This window comes from Triturus cristatus, chromosome 10 (genome assembly GCF_964204655.1).
Source record: "Triturus cristatus chromosome 10, aTriCri1.1, whole genome shotgun sequence".
NCBI lineage: Eukaryota > Metazoa > Chordata > Amphibia > Caudata > Salamandridae > Triturus > Triturus cristatus.
In genome coordinates, this window is record NC_140593.1 from 832128122 (window position 1) to 832150166 (window position 22045).

Sequence of the window (22045 nt, forward strand, 5' to 3'; positions counted from 1 at the left end):
CACTTTCTGAAGGACGTGTGCACTTCAGTTGACCTCTCAACTTTAGAACACAGTTGTGGGGGACTCACGTCAGTTAACTGACCTGAGTCACCACAGCTGTGGGGTCTAGCATGAAGAGCTCACTGAAGGCGAAAAAATGACAGAAATCAGAGGGAAAAGATACATAGTAGCACTGCTCTTCAGAGCAATTCAGAGGGCTTTCTTACCCAGGATAAGCTTGTCTGTTCACCTTCATTGCCCTTACCCCTGAAAGTAAAGGCCTAAAATTACATGAATCCTGCCCTATCTGGCATGGATAAAAATGCTTTCTGCTTGCAGCTTGTTATAGTGCATTGTTCATGTTCATCTATCCCTCTGCCTACCGCTGCATCCCACTTTCTTAGTGCTGTATCTGTCCTTAACTTATATGGTCGGATCAGTTAGTCATATTTTACTGGGGTAACCCTAAAGTCATCCTCAGTCTCAAGGGCATCTTTTCTAGAGTCTGGTCCTGTTTCAACCGCAGTATCTTCCAATTCAGATATTTTGTGTAGGCCGTTTCGCTGTAAGTCCCTCCATTGTATTAGTTCCATTACTGTCTTTATTTGTTCAACTTTGGACTTGCTTTGTGTCAGTTTGTAGTTGCCTTATTTCTTTTTTTTCTTTGCTTACCCTTGTCAGAATTCCAGAGTCACATTTTACTCTGCAGCTTTTTCTCAATTTATGTGATAGGTTCATCTGGGTGGGAAAAAAAATGCATGGTGCCATTATCTATTATTCGGAGTTTTGCAGCAAAGAGCGACACATATTTAAGTCTTTACTTCTGAGTTTAATCTGAGCAATTTAAAATGCATTTCTTTGCTATTGTACCATTAATTTAGACTCGGTAAAAAGGTGAACCCTGCTGTCCCCCACTAAGAATTGGCAATTTTGTCTTTCCCCAAGTATATTTTCCTAGTCTCTATAATTTAATAGGCGTGCCACTACCAGTCTGGGTGATGCCAATGGGTTTGAGATCAGGGGAGGGGATGCTGGGGCGACAAAGGGGCTGCCGGTACTCTGTGCACCTGCACTATTGAAACAACTTTGAAAAACTTTGCAAACCACACCTCCAAATATAGTGCCAAGCTTTGCCTTTCAGTTTGTTCAGGTATACCAACAATCCAAATGTTATTCCTCCTGTAGCGGCCTGAGTCTTCCATTCGGTTTTCCAATACCCCCATCTTGGTGTGCAGGTCATTGTTTTTGCTTTTGTAGTTCTTGAAACATTAGGTATGTCCCAACTATGCTGACTCCACTTTGTTCGCTGATGAACTCAAAGTAGACTTAGATCTTTTGCTATTTATTACATTTTACTTTCCAGAGCTTCATATGTTGCTGCAATTGCTCCAATATAGCATCAAATGTATTTGCCGCTCTTTGTTCTTTGGCAGTATTTCCGTTCAGCCCTTTTTCGTTGTGTACTTCTGTAGGTTTTAGTGAAATCAACCCTCCTGAGTGTCTAAGATTTTTGGCTAATTCCTCTGCTCCTACTCAGTGACACCAGCATCGTGGGCGCTAGATAAATTCAATGTCTGCACTAATTTATGGTCTTGTATCTCGGTCTGTCGCAGCTTCCATGTATCATAAAATTGTTATGGGGCCTATATTTAACTCCCCAGCATTGGTAGTCATTCGCTATACTTCACGTTATGGGGGCTGGAGGGCCAAATTGCTCTTTTCAATACCTCTTAGATGTTGAGGGGGTGGGGAATAAATGGCTGCATCTGGCTTTAGTTAAAATATCAGTTTTTCCACACTCACCATTGCAATTTTAACGGAGTTAGCTTCTCCTTTCATTCCCTGTTTCAAAAAGACGAGGGTGGAAATCACTGATTATTCTCTGGAATTTTGGTGCCTCTTTCAGTGCTATCACACTAATTAAGGTGCCATTCACAATCTATTCTGCATCGGGTGGCAACAAGTCCTGACTTTTTATGCAGCGACCTCCCCCAGGCTGCTTTCAGCCCATCACAAATTTGTTGGTCGCTCCACCTGCTGGTAGGGAGTTCCATGCATTCAGTACTAGTTGTTCACCTTGCTACTCCCAGTCACAAGCTTTATCAATGCAGAGACATGAACCAGCGATCACTCTTATGAAACGTGCCTTCATGGCCTGTTCTGCGGTTCTCTTTTTCTCTTTGATGGCAGTCCTGTTTCCTGCGTGACTGGTCTTAAGTGTGTCCACCCCGCACATGTATGCTACCCTCTCTCCATGGGGTGGGGTTTCTTTGACCGGGCTTTTCGCAGTGGCTTCTTTTGGCTCTTATGTCCAGAAACGTTATTCCCATACATTTGAGTTTTGCACACAAAAAAATCCGAATTTGTATATGCAGAGTTGTCAGTTACTACAATGGAACTTCTTCCAGGTGTGCTAAAATTCCACAGTTGCAAATAAAACCCAGTCGATGTTCATAGGAGAGTAACTGGAATGGTCCATGCAAATGCTTGAACACCCACGGAGGTCTAAGTTTGGCCTCCTCATATATTTTGTTATGCTTTACTCAAACTTCCCTGCATATCTAACCCTATGTGTGTGTTACCTAGCTGTAAATGTGACAAAAGGCACCAGTCTTGCAAATGTTCATATGAAGTGTTGAGGAAGGAAAGTCTTTTTTTGTTTAAAATCACATTCCAAGAAAAGAGAAAAACAAAATGTGTTTTATATTTCTCTCATTTCCCACTCGTACTCATAGAGTGAGATATTGGAGAAATTCATGTAGTACAGCAGAGATATCTCTGAGGTAACATGTTCCCTTGAGTTACTTTAGGCAACAGAGATATCTCACAATTTATACAGGTCTAAACGTGTACTGTAAATGTGGCCATCCAGTTAAAATATGGAAACTAGCGTCCTTACTCAATATTCATGATCAGCAATCACCAACAAATAAGCGTTCTGGAATGTCACTTTGTTTGATGACGTCTGGTTGGGTTGTAAAACCAATTGTGATATCTTTTGCTCATCTCTCAGACTGCACACTTCTTACCAACGCCTTAGACAGCAGGTTTCAGGGCTGCATAAATGACTAAAATCTTTACCTTAGTCCACTCAATTTACAATAGTGTCTGAGAAAGATAAGAGTGATCTCTCTTGGCACATGGTTCTCATTAAAAGCCTTGTAAACCAGGACTGTCTTTTAGATTACTGTTAAATCTGCATGCAGAAGTTCTGAAATATAAAATCAGACTTCTCAATTAATGCTGTTCATATGCTTATCCTTAGTAGAAGCATCCATCAACTTTAATTTTTAATTTCCCCTTTCTGTCTTCCAGACTTTACTGAGATGATGAGAGCGCTGGGATACCCCCGCCTCATCTCCATGGAGAATTTCCGTACTCCTAACTTCCCGCTGGTTTCTGAAGTACTTGTGTGGCTAGTAAAAAGGTGAGTGGTTTCCATATTCAAGAGAAGACTGTCTGCCAGATACACCAGATGTCTGCCAATATGTTGTTGAAGTCTTTATTCAAACATTTTGTAATGATTTTATTTGGCCATCACTTATATTGCACTGGGACCCTATTAAATACTTGTTTATGAGCCCAGAGGGCTCACAGTAGCATCCAGAAAATATTAGATGTTTCACCCCTGATCTCCGTGGACGCATTTTCACTTGCTACACATTTTACAGTATCTGCCCCTTAGTACAAAAGATTAATCTATGGATTTTTAACATAACAGAGCATCCAGTCCTTGTATTTGTAATTTACAAAAATAGTTATTTCTGCATATTCTACAGGCCTCCCGTCTGTAGCCTGTAAATTTCCCATGAGGTCCCAGTTTCTATTATAGCCCCAATTTTAACACTGTGCGTTGGGTCGCATATGTGCACAATGAAACACTGAAGTAACTGCCCAAGAACCCGGAGGTTTCATTTATTTACCAAAATAATAGAAAAACTGTCCTTATCTTATATTTGCAACCTGAAGATGATACAGCTTTGGCCCAAGCTTCCGGTCTTCTTATAATACAAAATAAATTTAGTAAGCTTTTTATTCGAGTTTGGTATTCCTTCTTTTTTATGGACAGGATCAGGTTAGTGTTTTCCACATGGGGTAAACTTGTATCTTTTTGTTGCCACTACAGAGACCTGTATTATATGACCAGTTGACCTGCCTCTTGTTTTAGTGGATTCATATGGCTGAGAAGTACAGTATCCTGTGATTCTCTAGTATGCAATGAAAATAAACAGTTAATATAAAATGCAGGGTCCTGGATTATGAATTTTGCCAATTTACTTGATTAGAGGTTTGTTAGCAATTGTTGAGATATCCAGTATTGTAGGGAGACAAATGTTTGTACTTTGTCGGCAGATGGAGTCCAGCCAGTCCAGTGGTTTATAGCACTCTCATGTTTTACTGTATCACTCTCTCTATAGATTCTAGTTCAGAGTTAAAGACTTATTTAAATTGTAATTTTTTAAAGCTTGAAAAAATTAGCAAGTTTAACAATGCTTTTATAATTGATTTAATTCTGGTTTTTAGGATGTTCGAGAATAGTTTTTATGAAAAGGAGGGCCATTTTCCTCAAACAATTTCTTCTTTTAATTGGACTTAAAATTATTATAAAGGTACTAGACAATGAACGAGTTTACTGCACTAGAGGCTGTTAATTTACTCCCCACTCTTTAGCTGTTATACCTTCAATATCCCTATTTTATGGTTGGGAATTAACTTAAAAGTTAATAAAAAAAATAGCACAAGTTGACAGCTCAACTTTTTTGTAGGTTAAGGCTCGTTATGGTTACTTCTGCAAAGGTTTTTACAGGTGTCTTTTTATACAGATTGGAGGACTGGGTTGAAGACTGTTCCTTAATCGCAAGTGAACAGGATGGGTTTTGTGGTGCTTTGAATAAGATCCACTCGAGAACTTCCTGTTGGTGTCTGCTGTAGAGTTTGATAGTCACAGACAGTGCACAGCTTTTCCCCTTCTTTGGTGATCTCTGTGCTGCATTTTACACTGTACACCGCAAGACACATGAGAGAAACCTCACCCGTTTGGTCTACAAATTTTTCGTAGAAGCTCTTTCTTGGTTATGGCATTGCTGAGTATTTGTGGAGCAGTGTCGAGGAAGGTCTGAATGTAAACATGCTCTCAATCAGAACTGCGTTCTAGCCCGTTATATTAATTGCACTGCACCTGTGGTTGAGCGAGGATGCCCCCCCCCCCCCCCCCCCAATTAAAATATGCCCTGTTAAAAAATTTCCATATTCGGATAAGCTGGTCATTTTAGGTCAAACGCCTTTTGGGCTACTGCAGCAATTCAATGTATTAGTAGTTTATTGCAAAGAAAACAAGCTGTTCATAAATAAGATAAGGGCAAAAGTACTAGCATTTGGATAGAAGCTCTTACAGACCAATAGGAAGCTATGGAATGCCTGTCTATAAGAAGTAGATAGCTATAAATGTTTGGAGATCTTCTTTATCTATACATGTACTTGGGAGGATTGTTAAGCAGTTTATAGGAAAGTGCCCCTTTTTGCATGGTTGCCCCCTAACGTTTTGCCAGATACCTGATGCCAACTTGATTGAGTGTGCCCTGGGTCCCTGCCAATAAGGCCCCCAGAGACTGTGTTCTTTCCCAAAACGGTACCTTGGTTCCCACAATTGGCACACCTCTGTGCCACATGTAAGTCCTTTGTAAAAGGTACCCCTGGTGCCAAGGGCCTTGTGACCAGAGAGGGCCTCTAAGGGCTACAGCATGTATTATGCCACCCCCAGAGACCCCTCACCTTAACACCCACACACTGCCATTGCAGACTGCATATTTTGGTGCAGACTAAACTGAAGAGTCGACATGGCTCTCATCCCTGAGTGCCATGCCCACCAATACTGCCTGTGGCATGGGTAAGTCACTCCTCTTGCAGGCCTTACAGCCCTAGAGGCAGGGTGCCCCACACCACCTGTGAGGGCATTGCTGCATGGGCATTATGCCCCTTACTGTGCCATTCACAGGCATTTTAAGTGCATTGAAGCCATTTTGAGTATAGGAGCTGGGTGTTTGTCATTAAGAACTCCACAGCTCCATGATGGCTCCACTGAAAACTGGGAAGTTTGGTACCAAACTTCTCAGCACATTTAACCCACACTGATGCCAGTGTGGGATTTAATGTAAAATGCACTCAGAGGGCATCTTAGAGATGCCCCCTGAAAAACGACGAGCCTTGGTGTGGTGCCTGACTGGCTCCCAACCATCTACCACCACCAGATATGTTTCTGGACCCCTGGGTAGAAAGCCCCGCTCTCTGGGTCCTAAAATAAAGCACATACTGGGCAGAGGTGTCATGCCTCCTCCCCCCAGGATGGGCAGAGTCCATGAAGGGGAAGCTTATTAGCTGCCCCCAGCCTCTGCTCCCATCAGCCGCTGGCTCCCACCGGTTCAGACCCCCACTTTGGGCGCGAGAATGGGCTGGAAAACCTAGACCGAAAGGGAGCTGTGCCCACCTTTGCCAACCCCACCCCTCAGGTGCAGGAGGCGATATGAAGCACACATCTTAGTCCCCTCCACTTTGAAGATGAATGGAATCCCCCAATCAGGACGAGGCATATGACCCCCTCTCACTGGAGGGTGGCATAAGAGGGGGTGTAGACACCCCAGGGAAGGGACCCATCGGTCCTGACCTGCACACCCCTAAAACACCCCTATTTAGGGGCACCCCTGAACTTTGCTTCTTAGATTGGACAAGGCAAGAAGAAGGACCGAAGAGCTGTGCTGCAGAGAAGAGGACCACAACAACTACTTTGACCGAGCCCTACCAGCCTGTCTCCTGTTTCAGAACCCCTGCAAACTGAAACCAATGTGTCCTGCAGCCAGCAGCCTCCAAGAACCCCAGGTACCTTCACTGCCTTCAAGGAAAGACTCTGATCTCCTGTGGACACAGGAATTGTCCATCAACCAACTCCAGCTCAGACCTTGCATCCTGACTGACCTCCGTGTCTGCACCACTCTGCACCTGACTCCCATGGCCCGAGCCCAAGTGGCACAACACCACGACGAGGTCCCCCCAGCAATCCTGACCTGGGATCCAACGTTGGACGACTTCCTCCGAACTTCACTGCAACACCTGCAGCCTCATCTTGATGGGTCCCTTGGACCGCAACAGGACCTGAAGAGAAAACCCAACACAGTAGGACATCCCTGCACCTGCAGCGCTCTGGCCTTCGAGTGCCCAGCCAACAGTGTCCCCGCACCCAACAACACTCCAACTTTGCCTTCCAGTCACTGGATCCCTTCTCCAAGCCTCCTGTGCCAAACCTGCAGCATTTCTTCACGACGGATATCCCCCATTGGTTTGCATTGGGAGCCCGATTCCTACTTTGCACTCCGCACCCTACCACTTTTGGTGCCGCCTTGTGGCCCCCTTTGTGCCTACCGTTTGATCCCTGGGCCCTGACCCAGAACCAGCAGGTACCTGTGACCGGTGCTCTTCAGAGTGCCCTCTGTCTCCACAGCACTACATTGGGTACCGACCTCTACTTTGACCTCTCCACCTGGCCGCCCCAGTGCCGTTGAAGGGTGCACTCTCTTTACCTATCTGACCCCTGCCCTGTGTAAGTGCTACCACCTCGAGACAGAACTTCCAAACCTAGTACTTACCTGTAAGTCACTAACCTTGTTTTCCTCCATAGGAATACATTGAACTGTATCATTACATTGCATTGCAAATCTTTAAGATTGCAAAGTCCAAAACTATGTTTGATTGACATGTATAGAAAAGTTTTCTTAAAACTGTAAAGAATGTATTGAATTGACAAAATCATACTGCATTCTTGAAAAGTATTACCAGGTGTACAAACTGTATAACTTACCTGCACTAAGTGATTCTTGGTTCTAGTAATAAAATAGCAAAGTAACAACTTATTATACAAACAATTGGTCTGGATTCAGTCATTGAGTGTGTGACATCATTTCTTGCCTGAATGTGTACAAAAAATACCCCCTGATAAGCCTGAATGCTCAGCCAAGCTACCACTAACTTGAGAGTAAGGTATTGTCTATTTTAACCTCTGCCATACCTTTGGGGACACACTGGACTCTGTGCACACTATATATCTTTTTGGTGTAGTATATAGAGAGCCAGAATCCCACACAATTACTATGCAACTTTCCAGCCTTGATGAAGCATGCCTTTTGATGCTCTTTTCACCCTTTTTCAGTCTCCGCAGGGCTTATTCGCATGTGTTCAGTGGCAGTCTATATTGGTATGAGGTTAGACGTACAGGCTTCTCTCTAACTTTAAATGCTCCCATGTAAATGAGATGAACAGGGCTGGCAAAGAGGAGCGCTTTCTTTTTCCATGGATGCATTTTTTTTTTACAAGCTCATGAGCTCACTGCATTAATTGACACCTTTTATTTACCAAATTGAGTTAAAAGTCCCATGTCATGCACTGAAAACAAATGAACGAGGTTGAACCTCCAGGTGGGAGCAATTTTCTTTTCTCAGAAGGGCAGGTTAGAAAGTAGAGTGTCGGAAGGCGCTGCCAGTTCCAGGTGGGTGCTTGACTCACTTCTCTTGCGTACCAGATAATGGCCCAAGACTTGATTTAGTCAGTAGATGCGCGCCTCAGTGGCTGGGTCTGCACCTCTGTAATGTTGAAGTGCTCCACCCCATCTGCTGCTTCCCGCTATCAGCAAGCGATTATCAGGCAAACAAGCAGTTTAAAGTCACACTTCCTAAGAAAAGCGTCTAAGTAGGTATTTTGTGCTTTGCTTAATTTGTAAAAGAGTAAGTGCAGGGTGCAGTTTGTTCTGTGAAGCCCCTCACGGGGCTTCTGAGTGTCGGGGTTGCCTAATACTGAGGCTGTCTAGTCTTAATTCCCCCCCATGCCTCTCTTATTCACAAACGTACACTCCCCGCACCTTTGCTTCATCCCTTTGTGATTGATTTCACCTTCCTCCTTCTTTTCCCTTTTTCTACCGTTCTTGCACTTGTTCTGGATCAAAGTCTGATGATGGAACAATAAGACCTGGTCCCGTAAAATAAGTGCAGTGGGCCTCAACCGTAAACCACCGGCTCACATTAAGCACTTTTTGTCCCATTGAATAATGTGCATTTCGCTCTGGGTGTTCCCTTTATTCCATGCCCCCCCCCCCTTTTGAATTCGGCATTCAGAGCTGGTTAGAACTAGAACATGTACATAGAACATAGGAATCCACGGCACTGCCTTAAACTGGCTTACAGACTTTCTTAAGGACAGGACTCAAAGAATAACACTTGGTCCTCTTCAATCTAAGACTCTGTCCCTGGGCTATGGGAGTTCCTCAAGGCTCACCTCTGAGCCCTACACTTTTTAACATTTATATCTCTCCCTTTGCTCAGCTAGTCAAGAAATGTGACTTTGAAATACTCTCTTGTGCCGACGATACCCAATTGGTATCTCTTATGGGCAAAGTACGGAGAATGTTAAACTTCGCTTTATCACCTGCATGAGAAAAATTGCTACGTGGATGTCCCTGAATTGTCTTTAGTTACATGGGGACAAAACAGAGATTGTGCTGTTTGGCAAAGCGCAGCTCCACTGGACAGCATATTTGTGGCCCGTCGAACTTGTTCCAGCTTCCTCTCCCAGAAGCACAGTGAGAAACTTGGATATTCTACTGGATAACAAGTCAGGTATGAAAGGCCAAGTGACTTCAACCTGTGGCATGTGCTTCGGGGACAATATGCCTCCTTAGGAAGATCTTCCAGTAGCTTCTGCTGGCCTCTCGGAAGACACTCATCCAGGCCCTGATAATCAGTCCCCTGGACTATTGAAATGCTCTTGTTGCAGCATCAAATGAATCCCTTCACTCTAAAATGCAAGTGGTACAAAATACTGCCTTCCAACTGGTTAACAAACTGCCACCGTGCACATCTTCAGCCTCTCTGCTCAAAGCCCTTCACTGGCTCACCATAAAGAAAAGAGCAATTTTTAAACTCCTCTTCCTGACGTATATATCCCTTTCAGGCAAAGGACTCAAATATTTACAGGACAAACTGGTTCCCTATCTTCCCGAGAGAAACCTCAGATCAAGGAGTCTACTCCTTCTTTGTTCCCGACGTATACGAACAACTAAGTATGGTGGATGAGCCTTCTCGTATCTTGCTCCTTACCACTGGAATAAACTCCACCTCTTTATTAGGGCATGCGCCTATTTCTCAGATTTAAAAAACAAAATCCTAAAACCTTGCTGTTCTAATGGCTACTTCTTGACCTATCGCCTCAGCACCGAGATGCCCTTCCAGGGGCGAGTCGTTGCACTATATCAAGTATCCATTAACATAACATAACATGACATGTACTTTACCCTGAGATGTGTGTGTGTAATGCATGCACTATTGAGTTCTGCACTACAAGAATTACTTTCAAGACAGATAGAGGCGAGGTAAATAAAGACAGATTCTATCACTCAGAAGTGGGAAAGGATATGTTCATATACACATCAAAGCTGGCTATACTTTTTAGTACTAAAAATAATTATGTAGCAACAACCTGTAATAAAATAATTCATCGAAGCATATATTTTGTAAAGATCGTACAGGCCCTAAACAGATGGGCAAATGTTTGACGCTATGTATATAGTTTATGCTATGGATTTGTAAAGCATGCAAATGCCCGAAGGTGTACTAGTATTAGGATATTTCAGCAAGAAACATTCAGTTGTAACAGTTAATATCCAGGCATGGGTGTTTTCCTAAACTTCAGGTAGTATGTCAATTTCTGAAGAGAAGAGTTCCTGAGCAAAGCCACCTTAAAGATGTCGTAGTTTTTTTTATGTGCATTTTGTGCCCCAAATCATTTTGAATCTTAGCCGTAACTGATGAATGAAGAATATTGCACTTGAAACTATTTTTTTTAAATCCTGTAGAAGTGTGTTTAATAATGTGTTTTAGTTGTGCCACGTTTTTCTATTTGGGCATCATTTTAGTTAAATAGATGAAATTTCTGAGGAACTGTTCATGCCCATTCACCCTCCCAGTCATGTCCCCTGAATGCCTCCTTTCCTCATGGTTTCTGCAGACTCTGTAGAGCGCAGAACACTGTGACCTAACCAGGGACATCTTAAGGACTCTGGGGGCCCTGGGCCAAACATATTTTGGGGGCCCCTGTTCAGAACAGCTTTGAATTTATGATCTAATTTGAGCCCCTGTTTCCCACGCAGTTTCCGCTTCCTCAGCTGCGTTAGCGATCCAGTTTGCATCATAGGCATTAACCTATATATTCCCGATGTAAACGGACGCGTCACCTAACACGTTAGTTTCCTAGAGCTGATGTGCTGTGAATGAAAGGTCGATCTCCAGGCTGTAACTTCCTGTCGCTTTCAAGTTGAGAACCTTAGTGTTTAGTAAAAGGAACATAATGTGTAGTGCATTTCTGGACAGCAAAAGGAGCTGAATGGGTCATAACATGTAGCGAGGGGATGAGAGGCGGTGCATTCAGATTTTTGACGTTTTAATTTGTAATTGGTTAATTTTGAGGGATCTGTGATCATGTCATGATCAATGCGCAGTTTGCCCTCATTATTTATGTGAAAATCTGTATAGAAAACCCCTGGTTTTAGGGGTAACTCTTGAGACTTTACCTTGCTACCAGAGATGCTGTCGGTTTCCTTTGTGATACGGACTACTGTATTTTAAGAGAGAATTTCTGATTTCCTCCTGAGTCTCTGTCCATTTGTTTGGAGACTTTCTGTGCTCCTCCAGGGACTAGGACCTTCCCTTTTCCTCCAGCGATGCTGTTAGTCTTCCTTGTGATCCTGCCTGGGATTGTTCTTAGCCTTTCAGCACTTTGACTGATTAATATGTGTCCATTTTTTAATGATTTTGCTATTTTGATGGGACTTGGAATTATTCTGTTTTCTGACTTTGTACTCTGTGTTTATGTGTTTATGGCACTTTAGCCATATCCTGTACCACTTGATTAATGACCTTTTGTAATGAAATCTTTTAACTTTCTCTTTGATCTGGAACTCGGTTATTGAGTGGTCCAGGAACTATTTATTTTGTGAATGTCATTCTGTTGAGCCAGGTGATAAGAAAGGTGGTGTCTCCTATGGTTAGATCAAGTGTGCTGGAGCAGAACTCCTGAGGTAAAATGTGGGTGTTTCAAAGTTTTGGAGGCAACAGAATATTGGGGTTCTGTTCCCACATAGGGAAAGGCGCACCCGCCTTGCTGAGACTTTTAATCCTTGGAATTTAAACAGGACAGATTGACCAGAACGTACAGTCCGACTAACGACCTGGCCGGTGAGCATTTGTTGCAAAAATATTGTTATAACACTTTGTCTTACAACATAGACAGAGACTCTTGAATATAGAACGCTTGTAGACAGGCAGCAAATGGAGCTGCTTTAAATTCGAAGACCTTATAGTGAAATAGGTACTTTTGTGAAGCAGTTTTGCTGCCACAGTCTGATCCAGTTGTAGAAGATGGATGGTAGCTGAGGGTATCCTGAGGTAATGGCAATAGCTAATCAAGTGTAGGCTATCCAGCTTCTTTTTTGCCTGATCATCCAGTGACCTTTTGATGGGCCCTCTAGTTTTACTGGTTTTAGAACTCTGTGCACTCTAACCCTGCTAACCTGTTGTAAACTGTGCAACCCCTTTAAACATGGTCCAATTGTCCTAGTCGTAATTGGTATGTTTAGCTTACCTATAAGTCAATAGTTTATGGTAGAAGACGTACCAACGGCCTGGAATGTCAATGCCACTACTGGAATGCAGCACCTACTGTGCCATCCAGTATAGTGTCAGTGCAAACATGGCTTCAGTTTTACCTGTGTAGTCTGGCTGTAGCAGTCTAAAAACTGCAATTCAATTTGTCAAAATAAACCCTTTTAAAAGGTAAAAATCTCCCTTTTAAATATTTATGTCACCTCTATGCAGGCCTTGTCGCCCACGAGGAAGAGCACACGGTATTTAATAGAAGGACATGTAACAACTAATGCTAACATGTCATTTCAGCGACAAACACCTAAAAGTTATTTTACATTATAGCAGGCCTAGCAGTCCTATGTGAAAACCAGAGTAAAGATTAAAAATCCTAATATTGTATCTCAGGAATGGGACAAGCGAGTAAAAAATAAATTAACAACTATTTGTAATAGTTATTAAAATTGGGACATCGCACTACCCTACAAACTTACCTGTTTGCCGTTGCTGGTGCCGCCACCGCCATGAGAGTCATCACAGCCATTTCGGAGTTTGGAGGACTACAGGGGACCATTGAACTACCCCTCCCAGCAGTCCCTGCGGCGCACACGCCGCCAACGCTGATACAGAGCGCCAGGAGGCGTTCAAAAGGCCTGCAGGGCTCCCGCAGCGCGGGACGCGCGTGGGCGGGCCCGTCTGCGCCCGTCAAAGAGTGGAGGAGACTAGGCTGGGCCCCCCCCTGAGATCTGCATCAAAAGAAGGTACTGTGGACGGCCCCTTTTATCTATATTTTATCTAGGAAACTACTGAGTCAACGGCCGAGAGCCCTTGTTTAATATATACCTGTCATAGCGATACAATATCAAGATGAACAAATGAGAGGGGAAGGGGAAAGGTGTACAGCCAGGTGGCAGTATCGCGGGACACTTGATACATTCCTGATTAGAGCTACCTCTGTACTTGAACATGAGATAGTGAGGGCGGAACGGCGTCTATCCCTGGAACCTCTTTGTAAGAATGAGGGTTACTCCGAGTTCATAGTAAAAGTAGGTTTATTCCAAGAAAGGATCCCATCCACGGACAGCAAGCACAACAGCTGCTTCAGGTTACAGTCCTCAGCTATCAATGAACAGTCCCTGCTATTTACATCATAACATTCTAAAGTCCATAGCAACAGACTTAGAACTCCAGGATGCCACACATCTCCCTTCCTAATAAATAACAAAACAAATGTACATTTCCAAAAGAACAAAGTAAATTACAAAGTGTAAATGCCTACTTACAGCAAAAACCAGGAAACAGTCTGGTATAACTTATTTGACAAAATCACTTAAATACTTTGGAGAATGAGATACCCTGGAAGACTTCCGGAAACCATTGGGTGCATTCTGGGTTGAAGCTGACAGACCAGGTGAATGGTTAGACTTAGCAGCAGCAAATTCTTTTCTAACCACCACCACCCTGTTCAAATTCCAAATGCGGTGATCAGCAGTCTTAACAGCATTGTTGAAAATCTTAATGACCTGAATTGGCTTCAAAAATGCTGTAGAAGACTTTTTATTTGAAGGATTTTTTATTAAAATCCAATCTCCAACCTTGACCACTGTTTCCTTCACATTTTTCCTTAAATCATGAATTACCTTTCTATTCTCAATTTTCTTTGACTCTGCTAGCTGCCAATCACTTTTCTCATTTTCACTAAATCTGTCCGGTTGCATGTCATTAACCCATGGGGGAGTAACAATAGTATTGGCACACCTACCTCTAAAGAGCTCAAAAGGCGTTCTTTTGGTGACAGCATGTGGTGACAATCTATAGACTTCCACTTTCTTCCAAACTTCAGGGCGCCAGTCTAAATTAGACGACTTAGCCATCTCAATGGTTTCCTTGAGTACACGATTAAACCTCTCAACCATCCCATTTGTCTCTGGGTGATACAGTGAGGATTTTTTATGTCTAATGCCATGTTTAGACAAGAACACCTCCATTTCCCTAGAAACTAATTGGACACCATTGTCCGTAAGAATGCTGCCAGGTATACCTTCCCTAGCAATGAGCTTTTCGAGGAACGATATGACATGCTTCGTCTCAATTCCACGAGTGATAGCTATTTCTGGCCACCTGGAATAAAAATCAATAAGAACCAGTATATACCATTCTGTACTAGCATGACAAATGGGACCAACAATGTCTAATCCTACTTCTTTCCATGGTCCATCAGGACGATCTCTTATGACCATGGGCTGTACTTTAGGTTTGGCTACTCTCTCACTTAACGCACAATCAATACAGTCCCTAATTTTCCTTTCAATCTGTAAATCCATTCCGGGCCACCAATAGGCTAATCTCAGTCTTTCTTTTGTCTTAGAAATTCCTAAATGTCCTATGTGAGCCAGTGAAATAAGCTCTTCCCTAATGGAACTTGGAGGGACAAGTCTCATGCCTCTAACAAGAAGACCATTCTGTTCAGACAGTTGATCCTTGACATGCCAAAACTTCTCTAAGATTTCGTTACCTTTGGGTTTAACTCTCCAGCCTACATTAATACACTCCAGTACCTTCTTTAGATCAACGTCAGCCTGAAGAGCTTCCTCCCATCTCACTTTGTCAATGATGTTTTCTTCAATAACACACACTAATTCCTCATCTTGCTCATGCTCATCTCCATCTCCCATATCATCTTCGAGAACAAGGCGAGAAAGTGCATCAGCCACTTTGTTCTCTACCCCAGGAAGATACTTGATGTCAAAATTATAATCTTGTAGGCCCACAACCCATTTAGTGATTCTACTAGAGACAGCATCAATGCCCTTTTTCTTGAAAATTTCGCACAACGGCTTGTGATCAGTCCTGACCTCAAACACACTACCCCACAGTAAATTTTTAAGTTTCTTCACAGACCAGTAAATAGCCAGAGCTTCTCTTTCCACTACTGAGTATCTCTGTTCTGCTCCCCTTAAACTCCTTGACAAAAATAAGATAACGTCATCCTTGCCATCTACTCTTTGAAGAAGAACTGCTCCCAGGCCTTTCAGACTGGCATCAGTTATTAGAATCGATTTTTTGTCAGGGTCAAAGCTGCTTAACTTGGGGGCTGAGTTTAACTTCTGTTTAAGAAAACAGAACTCCTTTTCACATGCGTCATTCCAAACAAATTCACAACCCTTGCGCAATAAAGCTCTCATATTAACACACAACGAGGCAAAATCCTGAACAAATTTACTATAATATTCTGCCATTCCTAAAAAACTCATTAATTCCTCCTTATTAGTTGGAGAGGCCATTCTTTGTATCGAGGTGATCAAACCCTCTTTCGGCAATACGCCACCTTCTGAGATAGTATGGCCAAGATAATCAATGGAACTTCTCCTAAATTTACATTTGTCAATCTTAACAGTCAAACTAAAATCATCAAGTCTGCTCAACACCTCTAAGAGTCTAGCATCATGCTCCTTATTGTCCACTCCAAAGATCAATATGTCATCCTGATAAATTCTGACACCACTTAGGCCTTCCAACACATTCTCCAAAGCCCTCTGAAACACCGACGCAGCTGATACCAAACCAAACGGAAGCCTAAGAAACCTGTATGTTCCATAAGGAGTAACAAAAGCAGTCAAATCTTTTGAATCCTCATCCAATCTAATCTGATGATATGCCGATCTCAGATCTAGTGTGCTAAACACTTTTGCCCCTTTTAACAACATTAGCATGTCAGCTATTTTTGGTAAGGGAAACCGATCAACAATTACATTCTTATTCAATTCTCTGAGGTCCACACACAAACGGAGAGAGCCATCAGATTTTTGTGCAGCCACAACCGGAGCAATCCATTGCGTTGCCTCAACTTCCTCAATAACTCCTTCTGCTTTAAGTCTCACCAGTTCAGCTTTAACCTTTTCTCTAACGGCAACTGGGACATTGCGTACTTTACAACAAACAGGTTTCGCATCCTTGACTAAGCGAATGTGATGAATGTAGCCCCTAAGACAACCTAGATTAGCACAAAAAACCTTAGGGAATTTCTCCCTCAACATGCGTGAGAATTCATTGTCAGAAATTTGATGGATGCTTGAGATTGATTTAGATTGGAAATTCTCTTTTAGAATGATAGATGGTGAGGAATTAGGATCTAAGATCACCCCCAGATCTTTTTGGTGAAACCAGCTTAGTATGCTATCACCCTTTTGCGAAATATACACTTTTGCGTTAGTTAACCTGTTCTTATAATCTATTAGGCCCCAGAAATAGCCAAATAAGTGTATTGGTTCACCACCATAGGCATACGGTCTAATGTCTGGATGAAAAATTTTAGTTTTATGTTTCATTTCCTTGAGAAAAAATGCCTTTGATATTATGGTGATCTTGGCCCCAGAATCGAAAAGGACTTTAGTTGGTTTCCCTTCAACAAGAATCTCATCCGTCGGACAATTTTTACTTTCCCCATTTTGTATGACTTGAACCTGAATTTGGCCACAGTCTACATCTTCAAAAGTTACAAAATCATCATCAAAATCATAATCAACTTCATTGATCTTGCCTTTGTAACTTTTTGCTTTACATGCTATGGATAAATGTCCCTTCCTCTTACATTTGCTGCAGGTGGCTTTCCAGCCGGGACAATGTCTATCATTAGCGAAGTGACCCATTTTCCCACAGCGAAAACATTTGACTAGAGACAAATTGAATTTACCCTGTGACTCATTAGATACTCCACTCTTCTTGACCTCTTTGTGTTCTACCACTTCTTTCATGTTACCTTTAACTGCTTGAACCGAGCTTTTCCCTTTAACATCACCATTTTTCTTAATAACATCTACACATTTTATTGAGTGCTCAATCCTTTTGGCGATGACTATCACATCATCTAGTGTCGGTTCATCTTTCTGCCACAACTCTTCTCTAACACGCTCAATGTTGCAGCCTAACATAAATTGGTCCCGTATCCGCTCATCCAGAGTGGCAGCAAATTTACAGGAAGAGGCCAGCTTCCTAAGAGAAGTTATGTAATTCTCGATGCTTTCATCATCTAATTGCGATCTGCGACCAAAATGGTACCTCTCAAGTATTGTGCTGACTTTAGGCAAGTAGTGTTTGTCCAATTTTGCTAAGCATATTTCATATTCATTGAGAGTGCGATCCTCAAGCTCAGGAAGGTGATCAAATACGTCCTGACCTTCCGAGCCTAAGCAATGAAGAAGTAACGCTGTTTTCCTTTCCGCACCTAACGAAGCCCCACATACCCTAGCATATCGCTCAAAGACCTTGCGCCATTTTTGCCATCTAATGGGTGGATCACCAGGAGATGACAAGAAGAACGGAGGTGCAGTAACATTCTGCATATTGTATAACAAAAGTAGACTAAATGAACATTAAAGAAAATTATCGTGACTCTCAGACTGCTTAATTAAGCATTACTCCTAGAGCATTCAACAAAACATAGGAAAGAAATAGCACACTGTGTAATAATAAAATTTCACAATATTTCTTGTTCCTTCACTGGCTTGACATGCTTAAGTGAGCATGTCACTGTTGAAAAGAGTAACGTAGTGTCAAATACAAGTGTGTGTATCACTGGTGTGACACACAAGGAAATACCTGTGATGTTGAACAGAGAAAATGAAGTTTGACACCTTCGTCCGTTTCGTTGTATCTCTGAGCAGGTATTAAATACTGCACACAGTTTGACACCTTCGTCCGTTTCGTTGTATCTCTGAGCAGGTATTAATTACTGTACACGTTTCATCACTTTGCATCAAGAACGAGAAATTCACCGCGTTGTCTTGGAGTTTTCCAAGATGGCCGTCACGTCGACGTGTTAAGCGTGAAGGTTGCGGTGGCAACGGGACGCTTAGTGACGGAACGACGTGATCAGCGCACAGTTCAGACGCCAGCAACAATGGAGGCAGAGACGCCGAGGAGACGCCGCTCGAACTCAGTGATGAGTAGAATGAAGCCAAGTAGAGAACATCAGTCGAACTCAGCAACGCCGCTCGAGAGCCATGTATTGAAGTTCCAAGGTAGGATTCAATGATAAACAATTCCGTTTCGCCCCTGCTTTCTCCAACCGCCAATTAATGCCGTATTAACACCAACGAAAAATTGCACATGCAAATGGCCAGAAACGATTAGTATCGGTGTAAACAACACAACGGTTACCAAAGCTGTGTTAACCAGGAGTGCAAGTCACTAGATAGCGTAACTTTAAAAGCGCACCAGGAGCGTAACTTTAAAAGCGCATCAGGAGCGTTGCTTTGCTTGAGAGTGCAGCTTCTCATTCAATGAGCTGAGAAGCAAGTCAAACAGCCAGAAATCAAGAGGAAGGATGATTTCCCTGCCTTCTTTTTTTTAACAATTTTAAAAACAGTACCTTTGAAACGTAGAAGAACGAATCTTTGATTCTTGAACTTGAGAACGTCCTTCTTGCGTTAGTGTTGAGATCCTTCCGTAGCCATCCTCTGTCGCCAAGTGTAAGAATGAGGGTTACTCCGAGTTCATAGTAAAAGTAGGTTTATTCCAAGAAAGATCCCATCCACGGACAGCAAGCACAACAGCTGCTTCAGGTTACAGTCCTCAGCTATCAATGAACAGTCCCTGCTATTTACATCATAACATTCTAAAGTCCATAGCAACAGGCTTAGAACTCCAGGATGCCACACTCTTGCTAATAAAAGCTCCTCATTAGGGAGTATGGCTGCCATAACTATTCAGGATTGTGGACCTAGCATTGACTTAGTGAGCGAAATAGCCCCCAATGCAGTTGCTGAAATAGTCCCCAAAACAGCCACTGGCTCGATACCCTGTGAACTTGCACCAGAGTTAGAGTCAATCTGTACCATCCAAAGATCAACAACCAGGGCATCAAGACTGACTAAAACTACGAGCCTGGGAACAATTCCAGACCCCGTCGTGAAGAGGAAGAGGGGGGAGGGCCCACAGAGACCTAAACCTGCAAAACTCGCTAAGCAGTCTAAAAGAGGGGGAGATGTTACAACTAAGAGACCCCTAAGTCCTGCGGATATACCAGATATCGATACCCCTCAAGCAGCTTGCCTACCCCAAGATGAAGCCTCATGGCAGAACCTGGAAACTCTGATGTTTACTATGTTAAACCCAATTATCTTGAGATTGGCCCACATTGAAGATAAGATAAATGGTCTTGAATCACAAAGTAAATCAAACTTTCGTATTACAGAGGCATTATTAATTAAAAACAGGTCTTTACCTCTGTCAAATGAAAATGCCCAGATCCCCGAAGGCATTAACCAAGAAACGAGTAAACGGAAGTTCATTGCAAATCCAACTATGCTTACAAGGAAGAAGCCTGTACCCCAAAGCTCAGCACCTCCCCCCCCCCCTTGATACCAACCTAGCCAAGACCATGGACGAATCCAACATTTCAGCCGATTCATCCGGCGAATTTGACCAAATCATTACGAGCCCAATTGGTGCAGATAAACTAAATAAAATGGCTGACGCAAATAATCCATCAATGACTAACATTGTCAATGCACCCATTGGGCAGGGTACAATACCGCTGAGACAAGGAAGTACAGGAGTTAACAAGAGGTTTGAAAGATCTGAGCGAGGCTTACTAAAGACTGGCACCCAGACCCTGACTCTGCATCTTCCACCGCCGCCCCCTTGGTGGTGGTATTGGGAAACGTGCCATTACTGAGGGAGGGCCAGGCAGAATCTACAGTCCAATTAATGACCAAAGCTATGCATTGGGTGGATCAAAAGCTGAGGGGGGCGGGAATTTGGGACAGGGCTATACAAAGCCAATTGATTATGGCCAGGAGAGTTACCTGGATAGGGCCTACAAGGAAGGAAAAGGGGGGAGATGGTTTTATTGTAAAAAATTTAATGGATATCCTGGGTACTGACTTTGATAGAAATCTCAATAACATCATAGCGCTACCATTGGGCTTTTTCTACAGGCCATCCCCTCTAAAATTATCAGGGACTATTCAACCACGTTTGATGCCGGGGAGACAGACCTGGGTGGTCCCAAGAGCTTCACCCATGGTTTATAATCTAAGCTGTGAAAATAGATTTGCCCCTCTTTCTGATTTAGAAGCATGCGACTGACTACAGCCAGTACAACTGCATTACATTGATAAGAGCGTGAGCCAACCCCCAATAGTTTTTCCCACTGGGGACAGTGTACATGTAGTACCATTAAACCCACTAGAGAGCAGAGGGACTCAATCTCTTTCGGCTTTTACTGCAGGTGATAGTTTACAGTCACCTAATGGTTTACAGGGGTCTCAAAATGTGGAATCTAAAGTAGACCTTAGGAACACATTGGGAAATGACCCAAAACAGTGTGATAAATATCAGTCAAACACACAGCAAAATCAGGATTGTCGAACTCCTTTTTCCCCTCAGTTATCACATGGGGAGGTCGAAGTGACGGGGATGAATTTGTGTAACCCCCCAATTGACCTTCATTGTACTTTAAGTATTAATATGAGAAATGGTAATCTTAAAACAAATGTAAAAAAGGTTATTTTAACAGAAATTTGTGATATAGAGATAGAGGACGCACTTGAGCATGATTATAGTAACAACCTTGATAACCTGCTGATAGCTGATTCTGGAACATCATTGAGCAATACTCTAAAAATTATGACAAGGAATATAGCCAGTATCAAAAATAAGATCAATGATGCCAACTGGCAAAAAATATTGTAGGGTTTTGGGGTCGTACTATTGCAACAAACTTGGTGCCCTGAATCTTTCTGTGTAATCTGCTTCATACAACAATCAATTAGAAAAAGAAAAGACTACGCCCTTTTGGGCGCTCTGCTGTATGATACTGAAGATGATTAACATCCTTTTTTAATCATATTTTCATGCACTGTTCGCACTTGCACTTTATTGCATGAATATGTGGTAGATTGTATTTTATAAAACTTTGGGAAATGGATTTACTATTTTATTGTGCTATTCTCCACATGAAGTCCAAATTTGTAAATATTTTATTAGAATTAATCATTGCTTATGAAAAATCGTAAGAATGTATTTTTTAGATATATGTGTATTAGAATGCTTTTATGGTGTCTGCCTTGTTGTCACCGGATAATGTCGTTTTGATTTGATTTAAAATCCAATTCAATGGTGAAGTTGGATTTTTAATCAATATTGAAGAAAATAAACTTTTAGAAAGTAACCTTTTCCCTGCTTGAAGTTCCTGAAGGCTAATTTGCATTTGTTCTCAAACGTCTCAGAGTCAGGGATTTTCATTTGAAGGAGTGTGAAATGCTTACCAGGAGCAAACAACCCTGAATGAGAACAGATGTCTCCTCTGAACTTCATCGAATTTGTAGGGTGGGAGGTTGTAAACTTCCTTTTTGATATTACATAATCAAATCCTACTTAAGCGTCAG

The 22045-nt window shown here is 42.5% G+C and overlaps 1 protein-coding gene across 2 annotated transcripts in view; it reads left to right on the plus strand.

The window, feature by feature from the left end:
- IFT38 (intraflagellar transport 38) overlaps positions 1-22045 on the plus strand; it is an 854149-nt gene that overhangs the window by 30780 nt on the left and 801324 nt on the right. For both annotated transcript variants that reach the window (XM_085628445.1, XM_085628447.1), the window contains exon 2: positions 3295-3406. In XM_085628445.1, the coding sequence (XP_085484571.1) occupies positions 3295-3406 (112 nt within the window). The remainder of the gene's footprint in view (positions 1-3294; positions 3407-22045) is intronic.